Below are 17,382 nucleotides of genomic sequence, written 5' to 3'. Positions count from 1 at the left end.
ATCAGATCATTCCTGCTTTATACAAGGTGAGTCTTCATTCCCGTAAGCTATTTCACTGTTAAACAGGTGCTAAATGTGTTTTCAAGTACACAATTTGTAGTAGATTAGTCAACTCCCCACAATAAGGACAGATGTCTAATGCTGAAAAAACATTTAAAGGAGTTTACTATGGGCGTTTTACATTTTTTTTAAACAATGTGTTATTATCCATTGCTATTACTTGATGAGGGGCATGGATTTTTTTTTCCAGTTACTTTCCTTGCTTCCAGCAGGTCCCTCCTCCTTCTGTTTGCTGTCAAGCACTGGATATGTGCCTGCCTTTTGCAAAGAATTCATTCATGCTCTTATCCTCTTGTATCTTGCAAACTCAGCTTAGTTTGTTCAGGCGTGCAAGTGCAGCAGTTGATATCATCTACAGACTCCCTGAGGCAATGATGGAGCTATTATTGTTCTAGTTTAAGAGATGCACAGGACCTGGGTGCTTTGGCGTGTATTTTTTTCTCCCCTTAGTAGGAGCTATGACTCAAATGCATTATTGCCTTAACAAAATAAATATTTCTCATTTTTTAACTTCTTGCTCAAGAACTAACAAGTAAAACAAGCAAAAAAAACCACCAAAAAATCAAGCCCACCAAAACCTCCTAACTTCCCTTTCCCAAAGCCGCATGTATCTTAGCGGTACCCAGAAACACTAGCCAAAATCAAGACTCATTTACATCAGTTGCTGTACAAATGAGTAAGCTGGGTATATATAATTTAATTTCAGTGAAATGGCTTTCTTTCAGAAAAATACTTAAAAAAGGAAAAATGTTTCACAGGGACATGTATTGTCACATTTTTCAATGAGACGTAATCAAGAAAAGAGATAAACCAAAATTTGTCTTTGCAGTCTCTCTCAAACATAACAATTTTTAAATTTTGATTTCTCACTCAAGTGAATTGCAAAGGAATTGTAGATTTATTAGAAAGAAGTTATGATTTCTGCTTGTATAGAATATATATAGTATACAGGAAAGTAGGGTCAAAAAACAAGTAGTCTCTTATAGTTCCCTCTTAAACTGCTGTGACATGTTGACTTAGTTATCATGCTCTTTTCTGACAAAACTGAAAAGAATATTTATTTATTTATTTTTCACTCATGTCTATTGGAGTACATAAGAACTCTGTCAGTAGCCAAATACTGTATGTTGCACTGTGCAGCTGCTGCTGAGTGGAAACAAGGAGTAAACTAAGTTCTGTTCAAAATGTGCATTTGTAACAGCAAGCTTTATTCTCAAAGATACAGGATAAGATTTTGTAGAGTGTTACAAGGAGTTTGGTTCATGACTCAAGTGTTTGCCTATTGTACAGAATCAAATAGTGGTAAAAACATTCATACGGCACTTACAAAATTCTGAACATTTTGTGTGTGACTTCACACCAGATCTAAACTAGTGTTCCTCACAGTCTTTCCTCATTGCAGCCTGCAATGACCAAGATACAGTCATAGAGCTAGGAAGTTTTTTATTACAGAACACTAATTACTCAAAACAAAAACCTTAGCAGACATTTCTGATGAACTTTTCATGGAGAAAAGCTTTTTCTTCCCTTTTTCCTCCCTTTTCTGCTTCAGGGCCAGGGAAAAATTGGTCCAGAAGAGACCTAAGTGACACTGGTAAAATCCAAGCTTCCACATCCTTACTATTTGAACACAAGGCCTCTCTTCCTAGGTGTGGTGCTCTACATTTGGACGCTTGGCTTGTGTGGTTTTTCTTCACCCAGCGTCAGACTTGTCTTGGGCAGTGAACTAGTGTCAATGTCTCAATTTTTTTTTTCTATCTGTAATGATAAATATAATAATTCTGTGCTTTGTAGATTATGAACCTCTATGGAGATTAGATTTTAGCTGCAGGGAATTTAATGAGGAGAAACCACAGTGACTAAAAATATGAATATTTTGCTTAATCTGCCAGAAATGCATTTCCTAATTCACTAAATTACTAGCCTGCATTTCCTTGTACATCTGTTCTGGCTGAGCACTGCTGACCAAGTTTTACCTCAGTAGTAGGGAGCCTCTGTTTATTCGTTTTCTGTGATGAGGAGCTCAGCTGGGAGCTTCAGCTGTAAAATAACTTCAGAAAGGCTCCTTTTTTTGTTTGAGTTTTACGAAATCCATTCACAAATTAGATAAATTTTTGTAAGAACACAGCATCTTGCAGGGCTTGGGATGCCAGGAATGTCATCGTTGACCTGACCTGTTATGAGAAGTGTTTCGAGTACTTGTCTGTATACTCTTTTGTACTCCAACTTTGCATGGCCTCTACCTTTAGCATTGCAGTTTCCTGTTGCCAAGCACTCCATGGGAAGTAAAGGAGTGAAATACAAGCCTTTTGTAAGGATAATGACTGTAAATTCAAAATAAATAAAAACAGGTGTCTCAAAGAAGAAGTAAAGTAGCACTTTAAAAGCAAATTAAAGCAAATGGTTCCATCTTCTGGAAAGCTTCACACTGTATGATAAAGTATTTTAAGGCAATAAAAACATTACTATTTAGATAAAAAAGATACTGAAAATTATTCTAGTGCATTACCTTCTTTTCAGTCAGTATTTTCTGAAGCACTTTCTCACTGTGTTTGTTTCCTTTGGTTTTCGAGTTTTACCATTTCACATGAAATACTGTTTAGAGAGTGCTCAGTTTAGTGAGACTGTCTCCAGCTGAAGACTGGAAGTTGTGTTTGTACGATTCTGTTTAGTTGATACCAGTGGATAGTTTGAGAATGACCAATGCACAAGGAGTTGAGAAATTTGGATTTGGGTTGTAGCATGTCTGACCAATACTTGGCAAGTCCTGACCGTGGAGGGAAGTTAGACGCTCTCCTGTTGATTTGAGATTACTTTTTAGATTTATTTTCAAATAATTTAAGATGATTACACTGTAAGATTTACATTTTACAGTGATAACCTGCTTCTTCTGAAATAAGAGCGGAGATAAGTTTTCTTACTAAAAACTTTGGGTTCAGATTGTTTCTGTGTGTTTATACATACAATGATAGAGACAAGTGTTTTTGTTTTTTAAGTTTTGTATTTAAAGTAATCAAAATAAAACCCCCAAAGTGTGTCGCCACGCAATTATTTTTTGCATTATGTGGAATTAAAGCACAGATAAAATGAAAGAAAGCTTTCAATTCTGGATCTCTTTGAGAACAACAGCTTTTTTCTTGCAGCTACTTTGGCCTTGTATAAAATGTGTCCCTAGTAAGAACTGACAAATTTTTTCTTCCTCGAACAAACTGTAACATCTCCTTAAGCAAACAAAATCAACTTTTGGATTAAGGGTTTTAGGTTTTTTTTCTTCAATGTTGTTGCCTACACTTCTTGCTTGAAAAGACATTCCTGCATTGCAAACTGCATGAGACCAAAGTAGCCATCTACAGATGAGTCATCCTGTGTTATCCAACTGGCTTGAGCATTTCAGAAACTGGAGTATGGTTTACACCAAAACAAAAAACCTCCCCCCAGACAAAACCCCATCTCCACAGAGAACTCTTTATTAGAATGCCTGAGCAATTAGAAAGAATTGTGTCCATTTACCTGTTCTGGAATTTCTACTTTGTGTTTTCCCATTGTGAATACTGGGGGAGGGCAACTGCAGGAGAAAGGGGGGGGGTGGGAAGGCATCAAAAAGGGCAGTCTGGGAAAAAGTTATGGTCTTTTGTAGTGCATTGGAGGGGAAAAGTGTAGAATGGAGCCAAGGAAGAAAGGAAAATAATTTTAAGAGATGGTTAGCTCAAATCTGTACTAAATAAGCAAGCAGTAATGATATGAAACTGAACGCTTTGTAATGCAGTGGTAGAAATGAACTGCCCCTTTCAATCCAGCTAACCTTAAACTAAACTCTGTCCAGCTGAGCTGACACACCTGCAAACTGGAATTGAGAGGAAATCCAGGTAAAATATAACCCTTAAACCCCTCACCCCATAAATATCCCAGATATATCTTTAGGAGTTAGTTTAAACCTGAATCAATTCAGTTCTATCCTGTCCTCATCACGGCCCTACAAACAGCTGTACTTACAAATACTGGGAGAAAAGCTGAGGTGCGGAGGCTGAAACAAAGAATGGGGAGCAAGGGATTTGGGGGGGTGAGTGGTTTAGGACCTGGGCTGGCTTGCTGCCAAATTATGGCTTTTGGCTTCTTTAAGCTTTTTTCAGAATATACCACTGGGGAAACTGAGATGTGATTAATTATGTTTAAAGAATAGTGAAACCACTGACCTTCTTCAGAATGGTCAGTGAAGGATGAACTGGTAAGAGCAGCTTTAAAAATGCTCTAGCAGATGGTAAGAGATAGCACTGGGGTGACAAGCTTGGTTTTTTTCCATTTTTGTTATTATCTTTGGGCCAAGCGTCCAATAAATACAGAATGGTGGCTGCTACACAAGACCAGTAGCCATATACTGGGCTCACACCTATTATCATGTTGGTCCTGATTTGTCACATCAACTACATGACAAAATCCCAGTGCAATTTGAGTAGACTGGTTTGGCTTCTGAACAAGGCAGCTGCAGAGCAGGACCACCAGCAGAGCAGATGAATATTACCCCTTATTTAGAAACTATTCTTAATGCACTTTAAAAATGTATATCGTAGCTACTTATTAAACTGTCCAGCTTATTTCCCTGTCATCTGGGTACTGGTTATTCAGTAGAACTTGGCTGCTGATTTTTTTCCTTTTGCCAAGTCTTGTATTCCCGTCTGCCTGTGATGCTCTCACTCTGGCTGGCAAAGTTGTTGCTCTGGACCCTGTTTCATTTGGTTAGCTCTGTTTTATTCTGTCTGACTGGCTTTCGAAGCACGCACTGACAAGAATGTTTTCACTGTCTTAAAGTCAGCAGATTTTGATGGAAGTGTATTTATTGCAGTTGTAAATGAGTTGTCTGAAATGAGAGCAATTAAAAAAAGCCAGAAGTGGTGCTCTACGAGGGCAAAGAAATTCCTTATGAAAGAAAATTAGGCTTTTGTTTGAATTTTCAGCATTCTAGCCCTTGAGTCATTTCCAGTGTAAGCTGCGTAGCAGGTATGCAGATTGTTTGAGCTGTCGGGTCAGAGGTATCGGATGACTGTACCTGTCAGCATCCAGACTTGAGCAAGTTAAATCACCAAAAGCATAGGGATGGGAGGAGGGAACATGAATACCCCTGTGATCAAGTTCATAATTATAGAAACTATGCAAATTCAGAGCCTAATTCTTTTGTACTTGCAACCTCCAGCTTGAGAGGAGAACCATTAATCAACATTGCAGTACACTCTTCTGTCCAATTAGTACAAAGCTAATAGAAACCCTACTCTGCTGCTCCCCCTTTTTTAATTTTTTTAAGTGGGAATGGAGCTGGACAACATTAGCAGTTAAAAAGATGGGGCGAATACATTTAAAGCTCATTTTTAATATAAGAGTAATGATAAAATATTTATTGCTCTGTGGTGTATGTGTACAAACTGCCTTACAGAAATAACTAAACCAGATGTATGTTCTACTAATGTTCCACTGCAAGAGTACGGTAACGTTTTACCAGATCAACATATTGTTAGTATAGGGGGTTTGTTATACTAAAATAAGGAAACTTCTCTTTTCCCATCACTTATTTGATTAAAATCTCCCACCGGGAGGTCTGTCTCACATGTGGAATTAGTTATTGGTATCTATTGCTTAATATGAACCACAAATTGGATTGCAGGCTGCATTATCCAACCTTCTGTGCTATTATAACAGTATTGGTTTTGTAAAAAACAATGTTATTGGAGGCCTTTATTTTATTTAAGGTAATGATGTAAACCTGGGGCCTCCATGGACGACATGGTCAACCACCAACCCAAGTTTTATAAAACACTGCTTTCTTTTATGGTCTTGGAACAGCCTTAGTTATGAGTGATGTGTATGATTCCTGCTCAAAATAAGACTGGCTGCATATTAGATAAAGCTACTGATTTTTGAGAACACTCTAAACTTGAAATAAGCCATGTTTTGCATTCTTTACTCTTTGAAGTTGCAACTTTTAGAAATACGTTCTGGAAAGCAATTTCAAAGTAAAATGCTCCTCTTGATTTACATTTGCAGTTTTATCCCTCTCTTTTGAGGAACCCTAAAGCCTTAGCAATGCAGTAGTCGGTCTTGCTGGTTTTCACGTCTTCTCCAGCTGCAAGTCATGCCATTTTGTAGCAATGTTTTATCGCTCTTTAAAATCTAGCTTGATCGTTTATTTTCTGCTTATTTGCTACAATCAGAGGAATTTTATTATGATTGAACTTACCCATGGGCTTGGATTTTGGCAGATCTGATGGGTAAGCTATTGTTTTGTAAGTTATTTCTCTCAAACACTTGCATGGGTATGGTCCAGCTTTAGTCCCATGTCTATGAAATGCGGTGTTTAGACTAGTAGGGCAGCAGATCTCCCTCGCAGGACAGACTTCATCCTTGGAATCAGATATTAAGTAAACATACTTTTCCTTGAGGCTACTTTTGTCTCAGTTAAAAATAGTAAATATAACTTACAGCTTCAAAACATGACCTGACCTCTCGCAGGTTCATTTTGTCTAACAAGAGCAGCATATTCAAGTGCACTAAGCTGTTAAATGTTGCGTTTGTGTGCTGCCTGATCTTTTGCATTGCAAGAGCTGTGCAATAGCTCCATTTCCAGCTGGGGCCCAGTTTGTTACAGAAATGCGAAAGCATACAATCGTTGCTCCTTAGCTGTGATATCTCATTCTGCGGTGGTCAGCTGGGGCTTAATTTTTTTGGTGGCTTGAAGCCTGTACAAAATCGTGGAGATTCGGAGACGAATGTGTCTGTGCATACATTGCTCATATTTGCAGATGAGCCAGCCCGGTGCTTTTCACTTCTCTCTGCTGGATGGCGGCAGCGTGAGGCCTGTACAGTCTTGACCATCTCTCCCCCTCGCTCCAGCAGATATTTCCTAGATAAAAGAAGCTTTTTGCAATTTACTTCTTTCTTGACAATTTCAAGTAGCTATTACTGCTGTTTCCTGTAGTTCCCACAGCTCCTTGCTGCTTTTCCTTTTGATCCTGAAATAAGAAAAGCAAGATAGCCTCTCCGCTATCTCCTCTCAAAGATACTGATCTCCTGCAGGTCCCTGTGATGTCAGTGGAGTGGTACTGAGTTGGACATCAATATGTATAAATAGCTGTTGTTTCCTGAAAATATTTTCATGGGTTGATTTAAACCACTGAAACAGATCACTTGGCAGAAATACAGCATCCTAAGGCAAATTTAGCAAATGTTGTATTTTTTTAAATGAGGAATCGTAAGATATCTGACTGAAATCACTGGCTTAAAATGGATTATGGTTTAATATTAAATCTGTAATGTCTGTCTTGGAATTGCTACCAAAATCTGCACTACTTTTGCCTACCCACTTGAAGTCTACAATAGTATTTTGGAGATTATAGTTTAGAATTTATCTCTGGAAAGATGGAAAAGGTAAAGGCTTCTTTAATAAATGAGTAAGTAAATGAATAAAAGAGAAGCCTTTTCATATTTGCAGAGATTGTGAATACACAGTTTAACAGAGAGGTTACTTTGCTAGAGAAGGGTTGTCACTGTCTTCAGTCTTGCCTATGATTAATATTGCATGATAGCATGCAAAGTAAGCTGTGTTCTTCCATTCTTCCCCCTGGCTTGAAAGGGAACTCTTTTGAGGCAGAGGGTGAGAAAGCTTCCAGGGGCTTTGCACAGTTGGTATTAGCACTCATTTTTCACTCTGAGGTTACGTGCCAATTACTAATATCAAGAACAGCGTGACGTTTTCATGGTGCTGTTTAATTGCAAGGTATTGGTGGGCTTGCTACTTCCCAGTTTGTTTTCAAAATATTTAATGAATCAAGTGAAAGCAGCAAACTCACCATAGTGTGTAACAACTGTGTTTCAGAACATTAGGAATATTTGCAGGTGGTGTTTTTTTCTTCATCTTAGTGATTACTTTAGCTCCCTAATGGAAGAAGCTTTGTAAAACTGTTTTTCTCACACCAGGCAATTTTCCTGTTTCAAATATCAGTATTAAAAAACAGTTCAATTTCCTGCTTTCTGGTAGGGGTGGTTGATGTATTAAGTATTCTATGCTGGGTTAAGGGGTTTAGGTACCTGTGAACTTTGAGAGATAAGAAATATATGCACCTTTGGCCCATCTTCAGTTTTCATTTGTTCATGAGATGGAAAACCATGTCTCTTTTCCCTCTAGCTCTGCTTCTCCCATGAGTCAGTTGTCTGGGTATTAATAGGCCACAAACTGGGAAAAACAACATACAGTGCTAAAGCTAAGTGGTGTCGTAATGAGTTAAATGTGTTCTGGTGTAATTCTTTTCGTGTAGATTTGCTTCAGGAGTTATGCTTAAATGTATTTTGACGTCTTGGTTAAAATGCATACATTCATGGTTGTATTCATCAAGTATGTATCCCTTGTGTTTGTTAAATGGCAGACAGAAAGACTGCAGATGCGCCTTGCATCCAAATGTTCCATCATGAGTACTTTACATTAGCCTCCTAATGTCATGTTTAGGCACCAGAGTGTCCTGATTTGTTGAAGCGCTGAATGCTTAGAGCTCCTGGTGAGCTTTACTGAATGAAGCCATTGCGCTTGGTCGATCAGAGCTAAAAAGCAAGCTAGACTGGCTGCTCCCAGCAGTCAGGGCACACACTAAGTGTCAGTAGAGAAAAACCTGTAAGTGTGTCCCCGGTCAGAATCAAAGAGACAGGGGAGCAGGTGCAGCTTCTGGATGCTCCGAATTCTGACCCCAGCAGTGCATTACAGCACCTTTGGGAAAGATAACACTGCTGAGAGTGTGTGAAGATCAGGCTCCTGGTTTTTTGTAGTCACCCAAGTTTCAGAACTGTAGTGCTCGGAAAGCATTGCCCGAGTCTATTCAATAGAGCTGTATCCTCAAAGACACTCGTCTTCCCGGAGTCCTACCCAGGAGAGAGAGCCATTCCTGGTACGTGAGCATGAGCTCTGATTCCAGACCTGAGAGGATGTGTTTTGAAGGAACAGGAATATAGGCGAGCCTTGAGCCATGAGAGAGGCTTTTCTCTTGGTATCAGGTTGAATTTTGGATTTCCTGCCTTATGCTCATTTTTATATAAGTTGTAATGATTTAATGATTACGTGCACGCTTTTTCCAAGCTGACTGATCCGAAACATTAAACTTTGTAGACAGTTACGATATTAAAAAGGGGGAAAATACAAGTGTATGAGATTTACAGTGGAAACAGCCAGTTGTGATAGAAGGCAGCAAATATTTTCTGGCATATTTACTGGAGGAGCTGTACGATATTTTGTACATATGCCTGTATTTCTTTTTCCAGCTGCAATGTAGATGAGGTATGGAGAGGAAAGGAACTCAGGCTTGCAATCCTGTAGCTGATTTTATGAGTCAGTTGTTAGGAGGTAAATTTCTAGCCTCACTAACCTTGAGTGTCTCTTAGAAAAGAGAAGAATCCCTTGATGCTGCAGGTAGGAGGGAGTAACAAAATATTTTTTGTTCATAAGTTTCTAGGAAACTAACTGAAAATGCACACGAGGAAGTTATGTTAAAATTATCCAGAAGCTTTTGGGGGAAGGGAAAGGGAATTTGTGCTCTTTAATACCAGGTAGAACAGATGTACCTTTTTATGATCAGAATGATAAGACCTTCAGACACATACACAGATTACTTCTAAGGCTGTAGATTTCATTGGGTTGTGCAAAAGTCAGAGCTTCTGTAGCATTTAATCACCAAAATCTTGGTTTTCTCCTTGACAATAAAATATGGAAATAAATTACCATAGCAATGAAGTCTTTAAAGTGAGTGCAGGGGCATATTGAGTTAATAAAGGCAATGAGGAAACAAGGGAAAAGAGAGGGTAGAATTGTATTGAGTCTCTGTAAATTCTTTCTCTCTCAGAAAACAGGACTTTGGGGGTTATGGATAAATTTTTTGCATGTTTTTAGTCTGCATGTTTTAAAAGTGTCCTGGGCAGCTCGTACTGCTGCAGAATACAGTGAAGCTTGCATGAGCAGCAGTGTTTATTTAGTAGGGATTGTGACATTACAGTTTATTTTTAAAATATACATTTATTGTAGTTCTATCTCTTACTTGGAGACTTTTCCCCTTAAGAGACATTATTAGAAGTGGCAAAACACTGTCACAAAGTAGCTCTCTTGAGTTTTAAAATAGAAGCAATGCCAATTTTTTTAACTTTAGTTCTTGCTTCTTTGGATTACTTTATATATAGTATTTTTGAGTTCTTGTAATTTGAAATCTGTGGAAAGTCATCATTAGCAATTTTGTACAGTGATTTTTTTTTCTCGCTTTTGCTTTTTGTTTAAACCATTACATGGTTTTACTTCTTCTGACCTGAGTTACTAACAAAGAACTTGACTTTTTGTTGATAATTCTAGTTAAGAGTACGGATTAAAAAAATACCTGGTACCATTATGCAGTCCTGTTTATTTACAAAGAAAATCCCAAGTATAATTTCTTCCAGAACAAAAAGTATCAAACTGTGTATCTTTATCCTAGTTCTAAATCCCTTTCAGCTGGCATTGTAGAGGTCCCTCATGCATCTTATTCAGGGGGAAGTTACTTGCATAATGGGTATTTTTACCTTGCTTTCTTTGCACCTTCTGTGATGTTTTACTGATTCATGTACATATGTACCTCTCATGCGGAAAAAAAACCCAACCAAAACCCAACCAAAAAAACCAAACAAAAAAACTCTGATACAAGCTAAAAAATCCCAAGCCATCCCAACACAATCAAACACAAATCCCAAACAAAACCAAAATAAAATTAACCCTCAAAACAGAAGGAAACCACTGCACCTTAGATCTTAGGAGTAAGAAACCCTTATCTCAGGTTAGATTTGTACCATACCTGTGCAGGCAGTGGTAATGGTAAAATGTGAAAGTATCCAAGCTGGGTAGCTCAAGGGAAATTGGCACAGACTGCAGAAATGGTCTAAAGGCAGGGTAAGTAGCTCAGTTCCTTGGCTGCCTGATACTAGATTGGTATTTGTGCACAAAATTCGAAGCAGGCCAGGCAGATACATGTATACCACTCATCGTTTGACCTGAGTATTCATAAGACCGTTTTTAGCAGGACACACTGTGGTCAAAATAACTTGACACCGTCATCATCTCAGGCCTTCCAAAATCAGAATGAAGTGTTAATAATCCAGAGCTAAACATTAGCTTTAGAAACTCTTAATTTTCTTTCTGGTTTGGAAATCTGTAGCGTAAATCTTTTCAGGGTAATCCTAAAGTTTGAAAAAGGGGAAGAAAAATTCCTCACATGATGAAAATTGTGCTTCTTACTTGATGTTAGGGTGCTACAGAACAAAACTGTGAGCTGACTGCAGTTGTGGTAGATTACTTGGTCTCTATAAACAGTCTTGCTGTTTACCTGCAGTTACAATTTAGATATTATATGTAACCCAAATGGAGAAAAACCAAAAACCAACACCAGGCAATTATCCTGTGTTCATATTTTAATTATTGTTTTGGTAGCTCTCTGTTGTTGTATTTTGTAGACGTGCAGTTTCTAAATGCAACTTTAAAAAACATGCCTCTTTTAAATCCATCATCTTTCAGTTTAAAAAATTGTTTTCAGTTCATTGGAGACCATGACATAAGTGGTGCTGTATTAGCTCTAGACCCTTGCAAATTGCTGTTTCTACCTTGGCACTGCCCTGCTCACGATACAGTGTGTTGTCAGCAATCTGTGCACGGTAGCAAAAAGGCTGATGTGTCCTTGCTCTCTCAGGTTGGTCTCCAAAGCTCTGCAGTACACAGATGGTTCCTCTGTGCTCTGATAATCTGATAATAACCCCTGCCATCATCAGGTGAAATAATGAAGATACAGCTGTCAGTGTAGCTTTTTCACTGATATCTGCCTTATTCATATTTGTGACTGAAAATCTACATCCAGTACGGAAGTGATATATTCATGTAATAGCTACGTGGCATAGATCTCTTTCAGTTATAGCCTGGTTTCCCACTAGAAATAAATCCAGTCTGAAATGATACCTGCATTCTGAAGCAGCAGTGATTTAGTACATTTATTAATGAAGACAGTGCTCTTTGGCATAGTCCATAATGCTCCGTGTTTTTAGCTTCAGGTCTACACCAATCCTAACGAAAGCTCCACCCCCACCTCTGTATTTGAATGAAAGAATTTCAGTGCCTGCTGAAGTCCAACGCTCTGGACCAGCTGCCTAAAGTGTAAGGAAGAAAAGGGGAAATGAGTGATGAAGACAAAAAATGAGGAGTAGATTGAAAAGCTGAGTGTATGACATGGAAGCCAAAATTTGGGGATCTATACAGGCTGACTGTTCTTATATTAATCAGCAGAGCTGTTCTTATCAGCCAGAGGATGCAGCACCTGTCCTCTGTCATTACTGTAAGCAGTGTTTGTATGTTTTCTTATAAGTTTTGGCAGACTAATGAAAAGTGAAATTCTCTAAAATCTTATTTGATACATGACCTTGCACTCTGTGGCACTTGGTGGTTAGCAACCAACATACTGCCTCACTGGGGTAATAAATTCATTTTTTAATACAGTTACTTGTTTTACTTGTAGTTGTAGCAGACAGCTTCAAACCCTCAAGGGGAGCTTTTTAAGTCTGTCTGTCTGTCAGATGGTCTGCTTTGCTGTTTCATCCTCTAGACTTAGTTACGGTATTTTGATTAAATGTTACGTTACTGTGATACACAAACAATACGAAATATTTAGATTTATTTGAAAAAAAAGGTATTTAAAAAACTCCAAACGTACATACCTAAAAACTCACTGCAGACTTTGTGAGTCCCAAAGCCGTGCTGCTCTTCATCAGCAGACTTCTTCTAAGCCCGTCAACACAAAGAGGTGTAGCAAAATGGCTCAGAAACTTTCATACTAAAAATTCGAGGACTGCTTTTTAAAATAATGTGTGTTTGCATCTTGAATCATAACGTAGCGTAAGTTTTTGTTGAATCCTTCCAGAAAACTCAATTAACTGTGCATTAAAGGAAATAAGTATTTTCTTTTCCATTTTTTTCCCCTGCTGATAATGTCAGCTGTGGAAGTCTAAGTACATCATGGTTTCTATACTTAGTGTTTTGGTAAGCTGATATATTCTGCCATTAGCTGGCTGGTACAGGCAATTGTGAATTCTATAGGCTGTTTGCAGAAATACAGACTCCTTGTGAAAGCTTAATTAAGTGTAAATATCCAGTTAACATTATCATAACTTCAGCAATTCTGCGCTTGAATGCTATATCCTTATTCTGTCTGCTGTCCTTAAGTGTGAAGGCCACGTGCTCAGATCTTATTGAACCCTGAAGCAGGGTTTCATGTTCAAGTTGTTGTTGTTTTTTCTACCTTGAGATATTTGATGGTCTGATAGAAGCTGCTTTTATGATATGCATAAACCATCATGGGTGCAACTCAACTTTACTTGTATGTGGGAAATAGTAATGTAGCTGTGAAAATAGTTTGAAATCTAGTTCTGGTGTGACTAATGCTTAACTTTTTTTTGAATGAACAAACTAATTTACTCTATCATGCAAATTCTTAGTCAAGATTTACTTCACAAATTTTGCTTTGGTTGATATTTGACCTTATTTTCTTGGTGTGTAAACCACAAATGCCTGGGCTCGAAGAGGGAGTATCTAGAGATATTTCTCCAGAAATGGGAGGCTGGTTAAACAAGATCTAAACTGTAAAAGCATTGATAAAAAGGCTTTTTGTTTTCTGACAAGATAATGCATGGTTTTCAAAGTCCATCTGCAACAAAATTATCTTGATATTTTTCAAGTTACTGGAGAAACAGCAGAAAAGGGAGAGATAACTATGTTTTGGGTAGCTTTTCCCTAACATACTGAAAGAAAATATTTCATTTTTTTGGAAACTGTTGTGTCCTTAGGATGGTAAAATATTTGGTGGTGGGTAGTACAGGTAAATAAATGCTCAATATTTACCCATAACTACTTCAGATAGGAAATGTTAATGCAGCTATGGCAGTAACTCATGTCTGGTTAATCAGTTTGCACATTAGAAAACTGAGGCCTCACTGGACACTAAGGACTTTCCATTTGAAGTTAACAGCAGCAATGGACTTTCAAGGATTACTGTTCTACTAGAAGATTTCGTTGATACCCGAGTGTGGGATTATTGTACATATGTCTTAATCAGGGAGGTTAGATTTGGTTCTTAAGGTTTATCCCCATCTCTAAAAAGCTGTGATGTTTTTCAAAGCATGCACAAAGAATTATTTGGATGAAGAAATGCTTGGTGCAAAAGTCAAAATTTTGAAAAACGCAAGGGCAGTGAAAACCAGAATGATTTAATGGTTGCCAAATAGAATGAAGGGAGAGAGACTGTTAGCAACAGAGCAAGGGAAGAACTTCATTAGACACAATGAGGAGGGCTGAAAACAACAAAACCCCAAAGCAAACAAAAAACATAACCCCACACACAAAGCCAAGATGCAAAGTTTGTCACTAAAATAATTTTCTAAGAATAACAACCCCATTTGAGCAGCTGGGAAACAAACAACATCATACATGAATTTAATCCTGTTTTTTTTGTTTAGAAAGATCGTAAAGTAAAACAAGATGATGAAGAGAATAGAATGTAATACAAAAAATATTACTTCATAATGTCATTGAATCTTGAGTTCATAGTTTAAATTAGAGCTTAGGCTTTAATGTGTTAGTTTCCCACTCAGAAGTCATAGTGTACAGAGAGGAATGTGTGTACATTTGTGTTTTGTTATGCATTCGTTTAGTAGGTAGATCATGCACTGTGTCAGTAGTAAACTTCTGAAGGTATGGTGGTTAATCTTACGTGGAAATTCTAAATTTTTAAATTTGCAAGATTCAGTTAAAAAATACACACATTCTTTCCAGTAGTTTCAAAATTTTGTTGTCTGAATTTCGAATCCTGCACATCTAGGATATTTCTTATCCATCTCAATTTTGCTTTAAAAATAATTCATACTAGCTTTTGTTAAGACTGTTACCACATGGAGGAAAACCTGGGTAGCTGACAGACAAGCCTTGGGGATAAATGACTGTCACAAATAAATGGGATGTAAGAGGCTTATATTTGGGTCTGTATTATTCTATGTCTTTGTAAATATTTTATAAGAGCCCCTCATAATGCACTAAGGAAATTTGTAGAGGATTTTTAAATTAAAGGACTGAAGAACACAACAAGTGAAAGGAGATTACACAAATGGCAGCTCTCAAGCTAACAGAGGTAATCTTTTGAGGTCATTTGAAACATTTCCAGATGACTAAGAAGTATCTATTTTATGTATGTTGTCCTTTTATTACAACAGAGGATCTGCAAAGCATGCTTTTTTTGGTTTTGGCCTACTGAACTCAACCTCTGTGCCTCTCTGCGCCTTACCCATCTGCTACGAATTTTATGTTGCCAAGTGTTTCTTTAATAGGTGCTCTGTTATTCTCAAGTATACATTTGGAACTGGAAGGGAAGACCTAAACTTAATGATGTGAAATTTCAAAGTGACTTTAAGAGATTAGAGTGAATTTGCTTGTAAGAGATGATAATCTAAAAGTAATGATCACAGATGTTCACTCAGGTAAAAGAATGAATTACCATACCTAAAGTTGGGATGCGGCTTTGCCCTTCCTGTCTTCCGCTTACCATTTCAAACTATTTGCCAACTTGTGCTATTAGCTGTTATTTCAGAAGAGTGCCATTGGGATTGAATTAGAGAGGGTTTACAGTCCTGTAATTTATGTGGATATATGTAACCATTAAGGAACTACTACCAAAAATGGATTAGAAATGTGGATATGAAAATTTGTTTGAAAAAATGCTCGTTAATGCAGTGGACTTGTTTGAAGAAAGGCCAGCTGTGTAAAGGAACTTTGGGTGGTGTCTTTCTTTTAGTAAATCCATACACAATTACTCTCATGTGAGCTCTGCAGTGTCCCAAGGACACAACTGTTTATTGTTGTTTTAGTGTGATCAATGATAACCTAAAGGTGAAAATTTCAGAGCCATAGCTAAATGCATAATCCTTATTATTCCAGCAAGAAAATGAAGTAGCAAAAAATCACTGAACCTGAAGGACCTGCTGATTGTCCGTGCATCTCTATCAATCATGCTGAAGAGATACTTTGCCAGCGAGATGGAGTGGTGTGCCGGTCTTTCTATAGGGCTAGTAGAAATTTGTATTATGAAGATGGATTTTAAAATGCATTTGACCAAACTTACCTTTTATTGTCATCTGTTGTTATATAAATGTTAAACAGCAACTGATTAGAAAGCCTAGTTGTATGAATGACAGCAGATATTTTGAGTTCATGGGATAAGCTGAAGAGCTTTTAGCATATTTTAACATTTTATTGTATATTTCTGGAAAACACCAACCTCTCAGAAGGTTGTGCTGTCACATCAAGTAAATAGTCATAAAAATGTGTGTGAAGCACCAGGGGTTCCTCACTTCTTCCACCCATCAAACTTAAAAGGGAAAATATTCATCCAAATTAGTGAATGTTGTGATACATTTTAAGTCTCCTGCCTTCTGTTTCATTAACTACTTTATGGATGATGCTACTTAAAACCAAACTTGTCAGTCTGAAGGTAACATCCCTAATGGAAGTTGATCAGTCAGTGTATTTATAATGGAGTCTTCAGACCCCAGGGTGCCTCTCGGTTATTAAGCAAGAGTAAAGCTTGTTGAGATCTGCATCACCGAGATGGCTTAGGAAAAAGCCAATGAAAAAAGGTAAGTCTTAAGCTGACAGTCTTAGTGTTTAATCGGTAACTACACAGATGACTGCTAGTAGTGCGTTCCAGGCATGAACCAGGGCATTAAAATCTTGCCAGCCTGATGCTGTAGGGGGTACCAGGGTGTCTGTCACAGTCATGGTGTAGAGCTCTGCAGGAACCAAGGGAATAGGCTCGTTCAGCAGTGTTGTTTAGGGGACACCACTTTCTGGATCTTGCTTTACCCAAATCAGAAACAAAGACCTGATGCCAAATACTGGAAGTAGACAATTTGTTGTGAATCAGAGAAATAGAAATATATTAAACCCCGTGTCTGCCAGTTACAGGTTCTTTGTGTGGCTGTTTTTCTTTCTATGTATAAATTGTCTAGGTCAAAATTTAGCACAGAGCATAAAGTATGATTCTTTGGAAAGTGAAAAAAATCAGGTTTGATATTCTTAAATTATAGATATAAAATTAACAGGTTTTAGTTCACAAAAGGTTTTTAGCAAGGTGACAATCTTAGGACGGTGTTCTATCAGAAACGAGTAGTGGTGTTTTATTGTAGGTTTATTTTAAGGTACACACAGCTTAGTTACCGTGCTTGATATTTCTGTCCACCTTTCTACTCATT

General features: G+C 37.7%; 1 protein-coding gene across 1 annotated transcript in view; it reads left to right on the top strand.

The window, feature by feature from the left end:
• Positions 1 to 17,382, top strand: part of TMTC2 (transmembrane and tetratricopeptide repeat containing 2) — a gene marked incomplete at its 3' end in the record, with an annotated part of 45,311 nt that overhangs the window by 3,592 nt on the left and 24,337 nt on the right. Inside the window, 1 exon segment of the mRNA XM_010179362.1 lies at positions 1 to 26. This exon segment is cut by the window's left edge and continues 10 nt beyond it. Coding sequence (XP_010177664.1) covers positions 1 to 26 — 26 coding nt within the window.

The sequence above is a fragment of the Mesitornis unicolor genome, unplaced genomic scaffold, assembly GCF_000695765.1.
Source record: "Mesitornis unicolor isolate BGI_N332 unplaced genomic scaffold, ASM69576v1 scaffold50172, whole genome shotgun sequence".
NCBI classification, from domain to species: Eukaryota; Metazoa; Chordata; class Aves; order Mesitornithiformes; family Mesitornithidae; genus Mesitornis; species Mesitornis unicolor.
The sequence above is the reverse complement of the archived record's forward strand: the minus strand, read 5'-3'. Positions and strand labels throughout refer to the sequence as shown.